This window comes from Talpa europaea (assembly GCF_964194135.1).
Source record: "Talpa europaea genome assembly, chromosome: 8".
In the NCBI taxonomy this organism is placed as follows: Eukaryota; Metazoa; Chordata; class Mammalia; order Eulipotyphla; family Talpidae; genus Talpa; species Talpa europaea.
This window is the reverse complement of record NC_140075.1, coordinates 74,510,208-74,528,277: the sequence shown is the minus strand read 5'-3', so window position 1 is coordinate 74,528,277 and position 18,070 is coordinate 74,510,208. Positions and strand designations below refer to the sequence as shown.

Here is an 18,070-nt window from a genome sequence, read left to right as displayed (position 1 = left end):
CCAAATTAACTTGGTTAAAATACGTTTTAGATTTAAATATAAGTGAATGTAAGTCTCCCTTCCCATGTTTAATTGACTCATAGAATTGTAGAGTTAGAAATTATATCTAACTCTTAAGTTTCTTGTAGTTTTGTAGATCAAGCTCGGTCTTTGATCATAAAGCTACTCATCCTATGTATGTAATTGAAGACTGTTCATTGAGGATCGGGCATCTGAAGGAGAGGTGCATTTAGTTGTCGGCTAAGACAGGTATTTGAAAAGAGCTCATATTTTACTTGCTATATAGGATGGCTTTCACTTAGATATCTGTAAAAGGGCTAAAATTGGAATAGTGAAAAAAGATTGTAAGGAAAATCTTAAAATATTATGGACATGTGTTTGATATGCTGGTTAAAGTGGCGTGATGTTTTGCTTTTTTGTTTTTATTTATGCCATGAACAGTTACTTAACTAAAGTAACTCCCACGGATCATAACTTGTGAAAAATGAGACAGTTCTTTAAAATAGTCTTTTGTATTTGTACCACTTTAAAAATATGCATAAAACGACTTGTATGTTAAATCTGCATCCTAATATAGTGTCTGAATCATTTTTATTTGGTTTTATGGTTTTACTCAGGCAACAGAGTGCTAAATAATGCTTGTTTGTGGGGCCTCCCCTGGTGGCGCAGCGGTTGAGCACTGGGTTATGAAGCTGCCCGCAGCCTCTGCAGCGCCAGTTCAATCCCCGGCGGCCGCAGGCGAGTGTGCGCAGACCTCTCCTGCCGCCCGCTGCTCCCCTCAGCAGTGTACTTGGGTCCTTCTGCCTGCTCTGCTCCCTGCTCTGGCTCTGGTGAATTCTCTCACCCTCCCGCGCTTCTGACTGTACCCAGTGCTTGTATAAATAAATAAATCTCTAAAAATAAATAAATCTTAAAAAAAAATGCTAGTTTGTGAAAAGGTGGTTTGTAAACAAGGACTTTATTTCAAATAATGCCATTGTTGAATGAGGCGGAGCCTACCAAGTTTCAGGCTAGAATTAGTGATTTGAAAGTTGAGAAAGTTGAGAGGTATTGTGCATGGCCATTTAACTGACCCACTTGATAAGAAACAGGTGGGACTTTATGAAAAAGGCTGCTGGACTATGAGGATGTAAGAAATACAATGGATGTGATTTAGTGAGCAAATGTGATCTTCCAGTAGAGGAGATTGAGAGGAAAAAGAGTGAGGAAGAGGAGGGGATTGTGCTCAATCTCACTTAGATGATATTTGGCAGGTCTTCATTAAAAGTAAGGATTTGACGTTATAATCCAGTCTTGTTACCTATTATAGAAACTGTAAATGTCTTTATGTTAAGTACCCTATAAAGAGCCTTTCTCTACTAGGTTCCCTGATTGAATTAAGCCCTCATGTCCTAAGGCAGTAGTTTTCAGGATCCTTTTATAAATTATTGAGGATTTAAAAATATCTGGCTTAATAGAAGACAAGTGGGCCTCCCTGGTGGTGCAAGGGGTTAAGCACTGCACTATGAAGCAATCTGCAGCCTCTGCAGCATGAGTTCAAGCCTGCTGGCCAGAAGAGAAACCCACATGGCGTGGCAGACCTCTCCTGTCTTGCCTGCTGCTCCCCTCAGCAGTGTATTTCCTCAGTCTGCCTGTTCTGTTCCCTACTCTGTCTCTGGTGAATCCTCTCACCCTCCCACACATGTGGCCTCTACCCCAATTCTTGCATAAATAAATGAATTTTTTAAAAATAAAAAGAAATCAAAGGTTAATTGTAGTGTGGAATCTGAAACTTTAGAAGTGACTTTTTCTACTCTCTTTTTTTAAAAACCATTCGTTTATTCTGCACTTTGATCATTTACCTGTGTAAGATTTTGAAATGTTGTGGATTGATCATTTAAGAGATAGTGCTCACTGAATAATGTATATCTTCACTATACAACATAAATATCTTACATTAATGCACCAAGGATCTCATCAGAACAACCTTTACATATTAGGGAGATAGGAAGCTCATAGTACTATATATACACATTTTTAAAAATCGTGGTAAATGCTTGAGAGCTCAAATTTTATCATTGGCAGCAAAATCTGACGAATGTTTTCCAGTGAAAGGCTCACTTCATCCATTTTCGGAAAAATGCCAAATACCTTACTACCACTTATGTACCATTTTTGGTGGATTGAGAAAATAGTCACTCAGAGCAATTTTTTTTGTGTTTTGTGGTTCAGATGAAAACACTGATTGGTCAAGTATATTTTAATACTTATTGGTGATGCATTTTTGATGTATCTTGGATATAGATGCAGTTAAGTATTATGTGGAAAACCTCACTTGCTTTTTGTTCTATAAAAATAAGGGTAGAGATTTTATAGCTTTAGAATTTATATTCACATTTGTAGCATGGAAGGTGTTGGTAGAAATTTAATTTCTTTTTTTTTTTTTAAATCCTGAGACAGGTTTTCTTTTTTAATTTTTTTAAAGATTTATTTATTTGTTTATACAAGCACTGGGTACAGTCAGAAGCACAGGAGGGTGAGAGAATTCACCAGAGCCAGAGTGGGGAGCAGAGCAGGCAGAAGGACCGAAGTACACTGCTGAGGGGAGTATCGGGCGGCAGGAGAGGTCTGCACACCACGTGGGAACCTCCTCCAGTGGCCGGGGAGCAGCGGGGGATCGAACTGGCGCTGCAGAGGCTGCGGGCAGCTTCGCAACCCAGCGCTCAACCGCTGCACCACCGGGGAGGCACAGAAATTTAATTTCTTTCCCAGAGATTGTTTCTCTTTTTACTGTCACCTGTGTTTGAACTGAGTTTGGCATCTTTATCTACCCTGTGACTATCCCAGGCCTTTATCATTATCTTCCAACAGCTGTTTTATCTTGAAAGCTCATATCCTCCTTCTCAAAGCTGTCTCTTGTATTTGCCCTCAGGAAAATCTTTTCTAAACAAATTGAATTATTTTATAATTCCTCTTTACTCTTTGTCAAGCTTTGAAAAATCCGTGATCTCTCTTTTTTTTTAGATTTATTTATTTATTTATGCATACAAGAACTGGAGTACTGGCCTGAGGTGCGGGGGAGGGAGGGAGGGTGAGAGGATTCATCAGAGTCAGAGTGGGGAACAGAACAGGAGGATCTACTGAAATGCACTGCTCAGGGGAGCAGGGGGAGACAGGAGAGGTCTGCTGTCCCAGGCCGGGGATTGAACTCATGCAGGGCCTGGCAATAGCTTGATAGTGCTGAGACTTTAACCCCTGTGTGACCAGGGAGGCCTCTATTTCTTTTTAAAGAAGGGAAAGTTTTTAGTTGCTTAAGATACTGAATTTGTTAAGCTTCATTTTCTCTAATTTGTATTATCTATTTAAAAATTATTTTTAAAAAGATTGATTGATTGATTTATACAAGAACGGGGTACAGGCCAGATGTGCGGGAGGGTGAGAGGATTCACCAGAGACAGAGAGGGGAACAGAACAGGCAGACTGACGAAATACACTGCTGAGGGGAGCAGTGGGCGAGACAGGAGAGGTCTGTTGGACCGTGTGGGACCCTCGCCAGCTGGCAGGGATCAAACTGGCGCTGCAGAGGCTGTGGGCAGCTTCACAGCGCTGCGTTCAACTGCCTGCGCCACAAGGGGAGGCCCTATTTAAAAATTTTTTATAATTAAAATTGTTTTTTATTTTCCAAATAATACCTTTCCTTCCCTCTTACATTTTAGAATCAGTTTGTTGTCCTTTCATTCTTAGCAACTTCAACATATTGACTCGTCTGACACTATAATTCTTCAGTTCTTTTAACCTTCATCTCTGTCACAAATCCTTCGGTTAGCCACATAGCACTTGAAACCTTACTTTACCAGATCTTTAAATTCTACAGTTTCCTTCCATCACTAGCCTCTGTTGCAGTTTGAGAGATAGAACTGTTGCTTAGATAGGAAAGCTGGCATTGTTGTAGATAGGCAATTAGAGAGTAACAAGATGGAGCTGTCTCTAGACACTGGGCCCTTGCCAGAGCAGCATCACGCTTCTCCTAGTAGTAAATGTAAGTGATTATATTGAAGTTATAGATTTCAGATTAGAATTTAAAACAGTGTTCTCTTAAGTTGGAATGTTATATTCTGAATTAGGTTTCTATAAAAGAGGCAAAATAATATATAAATCATAGGAACACTACTTAGCAAGTATTTATGTGCCATGAATGTCCTGTATTTGCACAGTAGAAAAAATGACCTGTCTAAAGCAGAAATACCCAGTTTTGGGAAAATCTGTTATTATGTGGTATTAAATAGTCTTTTAAAGAAAGCTTGGTGGAAACTTAGCATTTTCTAGTATATTCAGATAGATTTTATAATTTTGACAATCCGTTTACTTAGACTAATGTAACTTAAAGGCTGATGTGGAAAGTCTTGGGTCTAGATTCCCTTGCCCCCCCTTTATACCTTTCCTATATAAATAAATAGAACACTGATTTTATTATTTATTAAGTTTTTACTATAGTTTTTTCAAGAGCGAATTAAAGGATAAAATACCTCTGATTGGGTCTGGTGGGTATTGGCTTCTGTAGAATCATTTATTATTTTGTTATAAGTGGACAGTTATTGTTGCTTGCTACTTTTTCTCTTAAGAGAATTATTTTCATTAAGTTCATGATTTCTTACTATTTAATATTACCGAAGGCATACTTATTGTGAGTTTTTGTTAAAAAAAAAAAAAAAAAACCTGGAGAAACAACTTTTAAGGAAATAGTCAGAAATTTTCCAAAGGAACAATTGGAACAAATTAACGCCTGTAAAAGAGTTCCATGTTTTTGTGACCACATTAATTGGAAGGGTTAGAGAAAAAATAAAAATGCAGTTTAATTTAAGAATTTGTCAGTTATCTGCAAATCAACTCATTTCAGGAGCGGAAAAATCTGGGTCATTTCTTAATGTGAAAATTTACACAGACTTCTCTTTTAAATGTCTTCTACATTTAATGAGGCAATTGTACAGTCTCCTATTTTCCATACAGGATAAATTCTTTGTTTCTGCCAACTGTCACTGGAGGGGCAATTAGTGCAACACCATCGCACCAAACAAAAAGCGTCAGAATATTTCTCAAGAGTGAATTAAAAGATAACATTCCTCTGATTTTTGTTGGGGTCTCATCTTTTCTTAGGGTTCCTCATCATTTTCTATAGTAGTCACAAAGTCTTCCACATCTCCTAATATACTTCAGTGCTGATCATAAGCATGCAATCTGCCTTGTCTCATTTTCACATAAATTTGCTCATCCAGGCTGAGCCTAATGAGACCCAGGGGTTCTTCTATAAGGTAGGTTTGTTGCTAATCCTTGTCATCCTTTATGTTTCAGATCCTGTTCCCTTGCTCAATATTTTGAATTTCCTTAGGAGACTCCTGGATTTTTAAATAGCCTTTCATTTTATTACAGAAATAAGAATAAAGCTCTACAATGACAACCTATTTGGAATTCATCCAACAAAATGAAGAACGAGATGGAGTCCGATTTAGTTGGAATGTTTGGCCATCAAGTCGACTAGAAGCAACAAGAATGGTTGTTCCAGTAGCATCTCTATTTACACCACTGAAGGAGAGACCTGATTTACCACCTATTCAATATGAACCTGTTCTGTGTAGTAGGACCACTTGCCGTGCAGTTTTGAATCCTTTATGGTAATTAAAATATATGGAAAAAGTGAATGTGGCAATTTGATTTAAAAATTTAGTTTCTTGAGCGGGGGAGGTGTAGGGAAAAAAACTTAGTTCTTTCTTGCTCATTTATATTAAAATGCCTTTGTTTTTGCTTATAGTTATTTCAAATTAGCATAGTAAAATCTAATGAGCTTTAAATATTTTAGGATCATTCTAGTTGTAGTAATTGACAAGAGACCAAATGTAAAGTTGTTGCTATGTAAACTATTAGATGCTATTCTCTAGGTACTGGTGCTGGCTGAGTATCAACCCATTTTGTATCATAAGAAAAGTCATAAATGGGGCCTCCCTGGTGGCGCAAGGGGTTGAGACACAACCTATGAAGCTGTCTGCAGCCTCTGTGGCACAAGTTCGACCCCTGGCCGTCCAGGGAGCAACCCAGACCTCTCCTGACTCACCCGCTGCTCCCCTCAGCAGTGTACTTCAATCAGTCTGCCTGTTCTGTTCCCCACTCTGTCTCTGGTGAACCCTCTCACCTCCACACCTCTGGCCTGTACCCCAGCTCTTATATGCATAAATAAATAAATCTTTAAAAAAAAGAAGAAAAAAGAAAAGTCATAGATGAATGGTATGGCATTTGGAAAATCTTATGATTTCTTGTTGCATAAACCAGTATCTCAGGAATCAACTTTTATCTCTCTTTCCATTCTCTTTCTCCCCATCAGTCCACCAGCAAATCTAGTAAGTCTTACCTCCAGAACATTTACTGATTTAGTCTCACTCAGTTGTTGCTTGTACACTCTATTTTAAGATATACCATCTTTTTTTCTGCACAGTTTCATTATCTTCCCAGCTAATCTGTTTCCACTCTTGTCTTTCAGTAGTTTATTCTCCAGAAGCTAGAGGGTTTTTTTTTTTAAAGATTTATTTTTATTTATTTATGCATACAAGAACTGGTCTCTAGGCCAGAGGTGCAGGGGGTGATGAGAAGATTCACCAGAGACAGAATGGGGAGTAGAACAGGCGGATCTATGGAAATAAACTGCTGAGAGGAGCAGTGGATGAGACAGGAGAGGTCTGCTCCTCTATGTGGGTTAGCTCCCCGGCTGGGGATCGAACTTATGCTGCAGTAGCTGGAGGTAGCTTGATAGTGCAGAGATGTTAATCCCTGTGCCACCAGGGAGTCCCTGGAAGCTAGAGTTTTTTAAATGGATATCAGATTTTAAAAATCCCCCAGTAGCTTCTCATGATACTTAAAATGAAAAAATCCAAACTTTTTCACAAGACCTGTAAAGTCCTACCTTCTCTATCCTCTGTATTGTTGCCTTCATCTTGTATCATCCAGTTTCCTTATTCTTATCTATGTTATACTTCCCCTCATTCTGGCCCTTGAATATACCAATCTATTTCTATCTTGGAAACTGTGCAATAGATATATATTCTGCCTATATTGCTCTGATTCCTTTTCATTTATTTAGTCTTTATTTTAGTTGTTCAAGAAGAACTTCCTTTAAAGTAGTCCTCCCAAACACATTCTCACATTTTGCTTTGTTTTCTTCAATCTTCATTATCACTGTCTCAGAGTGTCTTTTTGTTTATGCATCTGTTTGTCTATTATCTGTCTTGTCTATCATCTCCATGAGAGCAGGGTTTCCTTTCATTGCTGTATGACCATACCTAGAATAATGGCTGGTATATAGTAAACATTAAATATCTATACTTTTGATTGAATAAATGTTTTTCAATCTGAATGTAGAAGTTACTAAGTAATTTTGAAGGAGAAAATAGGATTACTTTAATTATACTCTTGGTGTTTGCTACATATTAAAAATTATATTCATTTAGGCAAATTTGTATGTTGAAAGTATGAATTAGATATTGGCAACATCTAAATGTACATGCTTTTAAAGATCACTTTGGGGCCTCCCCTGGTGGCGCAGAGGTTGAGTGCTGGGCTCCAAGCTGCCCACAGCCTCTGCAGCGCCGGTTCGTTCCCCAGATGCCTGCGAGGGTCCCACATGGTGCGCAGACCTCTCCTGCTGTGCCCACTGCTTCCCTCAGCAGTGTGCTTCGGTGGTCCTTCTGCCTGTTCTGTTCCCTGCACTGGCTCTGGTGAATCCTCTCACCCTCCTGCGCTTCTGACTGAAACCAGTGCTTGTATAAATAAATAAATCTTTTTTTTTTTTTTTTTTTTTTGGTGGGACCCTCGCCAGTGGCTGGGGATCAAACTGGCGCTGCAGAGGCTGCAGGCAGCCTCACAACCCAGCGCTCAACTGCTGCGCCACCAGGGGAGGCCCTAAATAAATAAATAAATCTTTAAAAAAAAAAAAAAGATCACTTTGACTATCAGCTTGATTGTGCTCATATTTTAGAGAGTAATTAATTTTATTGAAATTAGGATCCTGGTAAAAATGAACTGAAACATGAGCTATTATTTATTTTCTTAAAACAGTCAAGTGGATTACCGGGCAAAACTTTGGGCTTGCAACTTTTGTTATCAAAGGAATCAGGTAAGTAAATCCCCTTTACAAATGTAATGTTAATAATAGTCTAACTATGCAGAGAGATATATATTTATAAAGAAAGAAAATTTTTCATGTTAAAAAATATCTTTTTATTGAGGTAACATTGGTTTGCAACACTGTAAATGATTCAGAGATGCAGGCTCACACCTCTTCAGATGTGTTACCACACTATACCCACCACCAAGTCCTCCATTGTCATCCATTTTCCCCCCCTCCCCACTTAGTTCCCCATCCTTCCCTAATTCTTTGATAGCCTCAATTCTACAGTCTAATTTCTAGGATTTGTTAGTGATTTGTTTTTGTCTGACTCTTTGTTTTATTTCTCTATATTCTACATATAAGTGATACCATCTGGTATTTATCTTTCAAAATACCTATTTTAAATAGATAGATGAGTAAGTAATTATTTTCAGTTTTGAAGTATAATTATTCTTTCTGGCACGTAATTTGTTACAATTTTTTTTGTTTTTTTCCTCTCTGTAGTTTCCACCTACTTATGCTGGCATATCTGAACTGAATCAGCCTGCTGAACTTTTACCTCAGTTTTCTAGCATTGAATATGTAGTTCTGGTAAGGACTTAAATGTTAATCTTTAAGAAAGTTTTAAATATTGAGCAGCTTACTTTCTACCAAAATAATTGTTAAATTGAGATCACTTAAAAGGTTTCATCCTTGATTCTCACGTTGAATTGATGGAGTGTTTCAAAGGTAAGATTGTCAAGGTCAGTTTGAGCAAAGTAATTTCTCTGTTGTAGTTATTTGAGGTGTGGCCAGGATATTGGGTGGAATAGTGTCATTTGCTAAGCAGAGTCTCTTTTATCCACAGTTTCTATTATGTGTGGTCAACCACTATACAAAAATACTTTGAGAAAGAGAGACTATATTCAGCCTAACTTTTATTGCAGCATATTATTAGAATTGTTCTATTTTATTACTTGTTAGTGTTGCTAGTGTCTTACTGTGCCTCATTTATAAATTAACTTTCACTGTAGGTATGTCCCCAAGTAACATCTTTATGGTGTAACATAAATGAGAAAAAAAATTATCATCCCATATTGGACAAAATGACATTATCCTAGGACTTACTATTAACATTATACTTTGTTTCTCTTAAAGTCACAGTTTTCAAGAATCTATCAATGATGTTAGGTGAGGGCTTGCTGTATATTATTTGGACTATGCATAGTTTCAGGCATCTCCACTGCGTATCTTGCTATGTTTCCCCTTCCATAAAAGAGGACCACTGTACTGAGTAGATCAGTAAATAATAAGGTATCAATCTGGCTTTGTGATTAGAAAGTCCATTCACAAATACTTAGTCAATATGTTGCTGGAGACTGACGCAATATCCCCAAGTCTGATTATGACTTACATTGCTCCTTGTTAGGAAAATAATTTTTCCCTTTCTAAATCTCCTAACATAGTCATTACAGATTTAAGTGTGGAATTAATATTCATTATCAGTGTTGTAAAGAAAGCAGAATATGTTTCACTTGAGTCAGTAATTAGCCTGGCCAGTTTCTAGTTCTCTTAAAATCTCATTTACGTAGATAATTCTGTAAAAACCACCTCATTTTGATTTTAAACTTTATAGTTATTATTTTTTAAAAGAAGTATATACTTATTATAAGAAATGAAACAGGCAGATAAATAAAATGAAAAGTGAAAATATCCCTTATAAAACTATACATAATGTTTTTAAAACTTGATTTTTCACTTGGTGATATGTCTTGAATGTCTTTCTGTTTGTGTGTGTATGTGTATGTACAAGGGGACCTGGTATATATGTATAATACATATATACACACACACATAAAATGTTTCATTTCTGAAATGGCTTATTAGAATTCCATTGTATGAGTGTACTATATATTGATGTTATTGATTATCCTTATGTTTCACTTCAGTGTTAGTGCTTTTATATTTTTTAATTCAGGTATATTTGACATAAAACAGTAGTTTCAGGTGCAAATTAATGCTTTTAAAATAACATCTTTTTGGGCCTCCCCTGTGGCGCAGCGGTTGAGTGCTGGGTTGCGAAGCTGCCCGCGGCCTCTGCGGCACCGGTTCGATCCCCGGCTGCTCCCCGGCCACCAGAGGAGGGTCCCACATGGCGCGCAGACCTCTCCTGCCGCCCGCTGCTCCCCTCAGCAGTGTACTTCGGTCCTTCTGCCTGCTCTGCTCCCTGCTCTGGCTCTGGTGAATTCTCTCACCCTCCCGCGCTTCTGACTGTACCCAGTGCATGTATAAACAAACAAACAAACAAACAAACAAATAAATAAATAAAACATGCCTCTATTAAAAATAAATAAATAAAATAAAATAACATCTTTTTTCTTACTGCAAAATCTTTCAAAAGCGTGGTCCTCAGATGCCTTTGATCTTCCTCTATGTGGTTGATACTTGCATGGAAGATGAAGATTTACAAGCCCTGAAAGAATCTATGCAGATGTCATTAAGTCTTTTACCACCTACAGCTTTGGTTGGACTTATTACTTTTGGGAGAATGGTGCAGGTTCATGAACTTGGATGTGAAGGCATTTCAAAAAGCTACGTCTTCAGAGGAACAAAAGATCTGTCTGCCAAACAACTACAGGTAAATGACAAGAATGATAGTTTCAACTCTCTGTGAACATCAGTCTACATTATGTCTATAAATGCCTCTCGGTAAAAGTTTCTAAAAAACATTTCTGTTATGTATGACTGATAGAATTGTATTATAACTAAGTCTTTAAATGTATTGATAGTAGTTTTCTTTCATTTATCGTGATTGTTATATAGATTGAAACCCTGAACTTGTAAATGTATCCTTAGAATTTAGAGCGAAACTAAAGGTATTTTACTAAAGATTTGAAGAGTTTATGAAAGAGACTTGCTGAAGACTTAGAGAAAGCGACTACAGAATGCTAGCTTTTATCTCTTGACATCTTACTTAGGAATCGAAAACTTATTTCACAGAGATATTTTAAGGCTTAAGAGTTATTGTGTGAGCTATGAGTGTACATATTTTTCAGATTCTAGGACAACACTTTTATCTTTGGGGCAAATTGAAGCTTTATTTTCAAGGAAGAAGAGTTATATGTAGCCTACTGGAATCATCTGGGGATTTTTGATAGACTTTTTGATAGCCTATGAGTGAATATGTGGTTGGGAAGTGAGGGTTGTTCATGGAAGTACTTTGAAGACTCTCTAACTGATTCTGTTACTACCCCCAGGTGAGAATGGGTATCCTGGGCTAGTTAGATAAGACTGGTATAAACTAAGCAGATATGAAATCAGACTTCGAAGACCTCCAGGTTGCCCATAATGAAAAAGAAAAGATTTTTGAGGCTGATTCTAATTGGAAGCTTGCAAACTGGGCTAGTGGTGCTACAGTTGACAAGAGATTGAAGTTTGGATAGGGAGGATAAAATGATATAGTGAATAAGGCTTGAGTAAGTGGAGAAAATTGAGAGACTTTTAAGAGGTTTCTTGCTGAAGGTAAGGAAGACCTAGTTGGGATTTTGAGAGAGAGAGAATTGAGTTAAAGATGTTTATATTAGAAGAAGGAACACTTGAATGTGTTTATACATAGAAAAGAAAGAGACCAAAGTTAATGAGTGTGAAAGCAAGAGTAAGATGAAGAAAGTGAAGTTTCACAAGGCATGGTAGAGAAGCAGAGTACCTTGGAGAGGAGGATTATTTATTTCCATGAGACAGGAGAGAAAGTGGGCAAGTTTTAAATTCTTTGTACCTTAAATTTTTTAATCTGTAGATTGGAGATAATTATAGTCTTCTGTGGAGTGGTCACAGGAATTAAATAGACTTTAAATGTTCGCTCTTAATGTTATTTTTTTTTCCTCATGTTAGTTTTTTTTAAGATTTATTTATACAAGAATGGGGTACAGGCCAGAGATGCGCGGGAGGGTGAGAGGATTCACCAGAGATAGAACAGGGAACAGAACAGGCAGAATGACCGAAATACACTGCTGAGGGGGGCAGTGGGTGAGACAGGAGAGTTCTGCTGCCCCATGTGGGTTGCTCCGCAGCTAGCGGGATCAAACCGGCACTGCAGAGGCTTCGGACAGCTTCACAGCGCTGCGTTCAACCCGTGTGCGCTACCAGGGAGGCCCTTAATGTTATTTTTAAATGGTAGATTTATTTTAAGTGGTTTAGTGTTAATTTTGATTGTAGAGTACATTTTACCTGTTATATAATAAGTAAAACTTAAGCCTTTTTGCAGTGATAGTGAATGCCTGTAGACTGTTTTCTCCATTAAAATGTTTTTATCTTTTTTCTATGTCCAACTAGTTGAACCTGATTTTTGCTCCCCAGATAATCCTGGCATCAAATCTTAGACTCTAGTAGTTGTGCAATCTTGGGCTGATTTCTTTTTTTTCTCATCCTTTATGGGAAAGATAAATAATACCTATTTTGCATGGTTATTATTAGTACTAAATGAAGTAATGTACTACTAATGAAATAATCGAGGCTTTTTAGAAAACCTAGTTTAATATATATGTTGTCACTTACTAGTTGTATAACCTTAGGCAAGCTACTTAACTTTTCTGAGTGTCACCTTTCATTTGTAGAGCAGGGATTAAGAAATCTACTTCATTATTGCTTTGTGAGGAAGTGTTACATAAAGAGTTTAGCACAGAAACTGGTACACAGTAAGTCCTTAGTAAAAGCTGCTGTTCCTGCTAGCAGTACAAGAAATACTACAGGACTAGTCCAATAATTGCTTTGCAAGTCTTTGTTTTTCTATTACATACTTTTATTATATTGCTTCATGACTGAACATTTCTAGAATCAAAAAAGCTTTAGTAATGATATTATCTCCATGGGTCTAAAGTAGGAATTGTATATACATCAAAAATTTAAAACAAAACTAGCAGTTTGGTTAGTTATTAAGTCAGAAAATTAAGAAGTATAGACATCCAAGGTATATATACCTTTGAGACCTCCTTTATATGATGACATGCATCTCCTTCATAGCAGTTATTACAGTTGAAATTTTACACTAATTGACGTTATGATTTGGTTAATTCCTATTTCTGTAAGGTCAGGGACTATGTATTTTTTTTCCTTTAGATAGTACACATAGCAGGTACTTGAGATCTAGTCCTTGAAAGGAGTGAATGAAGACAGTTACATAACTTGTTTTGACTGCTAATTAGAAATAATATTTTTTTAAATAAATTTTATTTTTATATTCCCCATACAATTGCAATCCCCTTATTTTGACCCCAATCCCTCCCCTCCCCACTCCCCACCCCCCATAGAGTGTCTCTTGCGTTGATTTTGATATTTTCTTTCTTATAGTTATTCTTTTTCCTGGTCCCTTATTTAAGTTTTCTAGATTCCTGCTATGAGTGAGACCATCCAGTATTTTTCATTTTCTTTCTGGCTTATTTTGCTGAGAAATAATATTTTTATGAGCTAGTATCTCCTTTTGCTGAGGTAGCACCTTTTGTTCTTTGTGTGTTCTTTTTTTTTTTCCCCTTTTGTGTGTTCTTAATGCCTAGTAGACCACCTTGCACATGGTAAATAGGTGATACACCTTTGTAGGAGTAATTAAGCAAATATCACAGAAATAATCTCTTTACAGGAAATGCTGGGGCTTTCTAAAGTTCCTGTTACTCAAGCAACACGTGGTCCCCAGGTACAGCAGCCACCTCCTTCCAACAGGTAATAATTAAATGTGTCAAAGAGAATTTGATCATTTGTACAAACTATTTAAGTATCCCAGACCCTTAACTTGAACATAGATATTTGATGATAACTATATTATATTTAAGAAAATAATAGATTGCATTGGTATACTTTTAAGAATATAGGCTGAATCAGATAATTATTAAAGTGAGAAGTTACTCCAGTTTTGATATATTCCTGATTTTCTATTTGTGAGTTTAGTAAAAGTTAATTTTTGACTGAGGGCAGCTAAACAAAAATTTTAAATTTTGCGTTCTTGCCTTTAGAGGTACTTTCCCCCTGTACTTTTTTTTTTCTTTTTTGCTTTTATAAATTTAATAATTTTTGAAGGGAACATGTAAATAAGTTATCCATTCTTTAGACCTCATTATAGTTTCTTAGATTAAAAAATGTTTTTTTATTTAAATTTTATTTTTATATTCCCCATACAATTACAACCCCCTTATTTTGACCCTAATCCCTACTTTCCCCGCCCCCCACCCCCCATAGAGTGTCTCTGGTTCATAGTTGTTTGTTGATTTTGATATTTTCTTTCTTACATTCTTTTTCCTGGTCCCTTACTTAAGTTTTCTAGATTCCTGCTATGAGTGAGACCATCCTGTATTTTTCTTTTTCTTTCTGGCTTATTTCGCTGAGCATGATCCCTTCCAGGGCCATCCATGTTGCTGCAAATTGCATGTGTTTATCTTTTTTGAATGCTGAGTAATATTCCATGGTGTATATGTACCACATCTTCTTGATCCAGTCATCTATTTTTGGGCATTTGGGTTGCTTCCAAAGCTTAGCTATTGTAAATAGTGCTGCTATATACATAGGGGTGCAGGTGCTCTTTGGAATGGATGTTTCTGTGTCCTTTGGGTAAATACCTAGGAGTGGAATTGCTGGATCATATGGAAGCTCTATGTTTAGGAGGTCAAGAAATCTGCACACAGCTCTCCATAGTGGTTGGGCCAGTTTGCACTCCCACCAACAGTGCAGGGGAGTTCCTTTTTCTCCACACCCTCGCCAACATTTGTTGTTGCTAGTTTTTTTAATATATGCCATTCTCACTGGTGTGAATGGTATCTCATGGCAGTTTTGATTTGCATTTCCCTGATGACAAGTGATGTTGAACATTTTTTCATATGCCTGTTGGCCATTTGCATTTCCTCTCCAGAGAAGTTTCTTTTTAGCTCTTCTGCCCATTTTTTGACTGGATTATTTTCTTTGTTTTTGTTGAATCTCATCAGCTCTTTGTAGATTTTTGTGATCAGTCCTTTATCATTAGTGTTGGGTGCAAAAATGTTCTCCCAGTTGGTGGGGTTTCCCTTTGTTTTTGTTATTGTCTCTTTTGCTGTGCAGAAGCTCTTTAATTTGATGTAGTCCCAGCTGTTTATCTTTGCCTTCACTATCACTGCTTTGGGTGATGTGTCTGTAAAGATGTCTTTGATGTGCATATCATGTAGTGTTTTGCCTATATTTCCTTCTATGTATTTTATGGTTTCAGGTCTTATGTTTACCTAGTCCCAGCTGTTTATCTTTGCCTTCACTATCACTGCTTTGGGTGATGTGTCTGTAAAGATGTCTTTGATGTGCATATCATGGAGTGTTTTGCCTATATTTCCTTCTATGTATTTTATGGTTTCAGGTCTTATGTCTAGTTCTTTAATCCATTTTGAGCTGGTTTTTGTGCATGGTGTTAGATAGTAGTCAAGCTTCATTCTTTTGCATGTAGCATCCCAGTTTTCCCAGCACCATTTATTGAACAAACTTTCTTTGCTCCAATGCATAGTCTTTGCTCCTTTGTCAAAGATTAGTTGATCATAAATCTGTCGGTTTACTTCTGGATTTTCTATTCCATTCCATTGGTCTGTATGTCTATTCTTGTTCCAATACCATGCAGTTTGGCTTGATGATGATTATGGCTTTGTAGTATAGTCTGAAGTCTGGGAGTATGATGCCTCCATTCCCTTCTTTTTTTTCAGGAGAGCTTTGGCTATTTGGGGTTTTTGGTGATTCCATATGAATTTCATCAATAATTGTTCTATTTCTTTGAAGAATGACTTTGAAATTTTTATTGGAATAGCATTGAATCTGTATATTGCTTTTGGTAGGATGGCCATTTTAATAATATTTATTCTTCCAATCCATGAGCAGGGGATGTCTTTCCATTTCTTTGTGTCTTCTTTTATTTTAACAGTGTTTTATAGTTTTCTTTGTATAGGTCCTTTACCTCTTTTGTTAGATTTATTCCCAAGTATTTGATTTTTTTTTGTTTCGATAATAAAAGGGATGGTTTTTTTGATTTCTTCTTCTTCAGATTTATTGTTTGTGTATAGGAAGGCTACTGACTTTTGCGTGTTGATTTTGTATCCTGCCACTTTACTGAACTGATTGATGAGTTGAATTAGTTTTTCTGTGGAGTTTTTTCCCCCTGTACTTTTAAGCTGAGGTAATATTACTAAAAAATGAGTTGATGCACCTTCTCATAATTATTTCAATAACTTTAAGCCTTAGTGGATTGGTAAATGAAAGAGGCAGAACTGAAGTAGTACTTCAGTACATTTACAGCAATTGTACTCAAAATGTGCTTCTTGAATCAGTACCAAAAGCATTACCTGGGAACTTGTATGAAATGCAAAAGTCTGGAACGAGCAGTCTCTGTTAAAACAAGTGCTCCCACCTGTTCTTATATACATGAAAGTTTGAGAACCTTTGGTCTATCATGCATTAAAATTTTTTTTCCCTATTTTTGAAAAAGTACAGTTTATTTTTTAAACCCTCACCCATAAACATTTATGAATAACTTTTTATTTAAAAATTTTGTTTTGCAGATTCTTGCAGCCAGTACAGAAAATAGACATGAATCTCACAGATCTCCTGGGAGAACTGCAGCGAGACCCTTGGCCTGTACCACAGGGGAAGAGACCTTTGCGTTCCTCTGGGGTGGCACTTTCCATTGCTGTAGGACTACTTGAGGTAGTGATGATAACTTTGTTTTGGAATGTAACTGTGTATGCGTATGTATGAGATTATTTTTACAAGATGATAGTGGGTGAGACAACAATTAGATCATGGGATAGGACAGTGAGCATGATTTTATTTATTTAAAGTTTTATCTGCACTATATCCTTTGAGTAGAGACTCCTAGAAGGATGTCACCCAAATGTTCAGTGGTAGGTTAAAATAATTTTACTTTTTAGAATTTGAAAAATTTACATGACTCATATCCTAGTTTTATAATTGGAAAATCGAATTTTTTAAAAATTGAATTTTTAAAAATTTTTTAAAAACATGAAATGACTTCAGTTGCAAAAAATTTACAAAGACCTTCCCTCCCCCCCGTGATTTTCATTTGCCTCATTACTGATGATAATCACTGGATCACTAAGTAAGGTTGTGTCTGGTAGGCATCTCCGTTGTAAAATTACTCTTATTTTCCTCCTTTGTAATGAATGAACATTCGATGTGAAGATCTTTGAAACAATGCAAATATTCCATTCCTCGTTAAACTTTTAATTTATTTATTGGTGTCACTATGGACTCATGGTTTCCTGTGTTTTATGGTGAATTATAAATCTATTTCTGTCATTTCTTTACTTTGACATAGTTCTGTATTTGTGGACAAGCTGCAAAAACAGTTCAAAGAATTCCTTTGTAGTTATCACACATTCTTCAGATGTTAATATTTTCTTATATTTGCTATATACCTCTCTCTCAGTATTTGTATCTGTGTACCTTTATACTTATATATCACACACATATACATACACATTTAAAATAGCATGTCATATTGGTTAATTTTCCATAATATCTGAAATTGCCCCAGATTTGATCAGTGGGAGACCCTTTAAGCTGGGTTCTGAGTCCTAATTATATGTCCTTTGAAATTTTTTTGCTTCCCATGAAATTGTCAACTTGCATACTTTGGCAGTATTTAGTAAGATGAAACAGAACTATTTAGTAATTTATTTAAAAGCATTTAAAAAATGCTTTCAGTTTTTGAAAAGATTATCAAGGATTGGACCCAATTAGGGTTGGCACTGCTCTGAGTTTATCTTTTGTATAATGCTTATTCAGTATCATGTTGATGTTTCATATACATACATTCAGAGACTTGCAAAACCTGATACCTTCCTAAATGCATATTCAGGTTTTTTATTTCCATACATTTTTCTTAGATTATAGTTTTACATATTAGTTTCGTTTCATTGTTTTATTTTCTTTAAGAACTGCCATTATATA

At 36.4% G+C, this 18,070-nt stretch overlaps 1 protein-coding gene across 1 annotated transcript in view; it reads left to right on the top strand.

Moving 5' to 3' along the window:
- Positions 1–5,427: 5,427 nt before the first annotated feature.
- SEC23A (SEC23 homolog A, COPII coat complex component) overlaps positions 5,428–18,070 on the top strand; it is a gene marked incomplete at its 5' end in the record, with an annotated part of 45,863 nt that continues 33,220 nt past the window's right edge. The window contains 6 exons of the mRNA XM_084239549.1: positions 5,428–5,648; positions 8,080–8,137; positions 8,636–8,722; positions 10,512–10,748; positions 13,743–13,822; positions 16,660–16,804. Coding sequence (XP_084095675.1) covers positions 5,428–5,648; positions 8,080–8,137; positions 8,636–8,722; positions 10,512–10,748; positions 13,743–13,822; positions 16,660–16,804 — 828 coding nt within the window. The remainder of the gene's footprint in view (positions 5,649–8,079; positions 8,138–8,635; positions 8,723–10,511; positions 10,749–13,742; positions 13,823–16,659; positions 16,805–18,070) is intronic.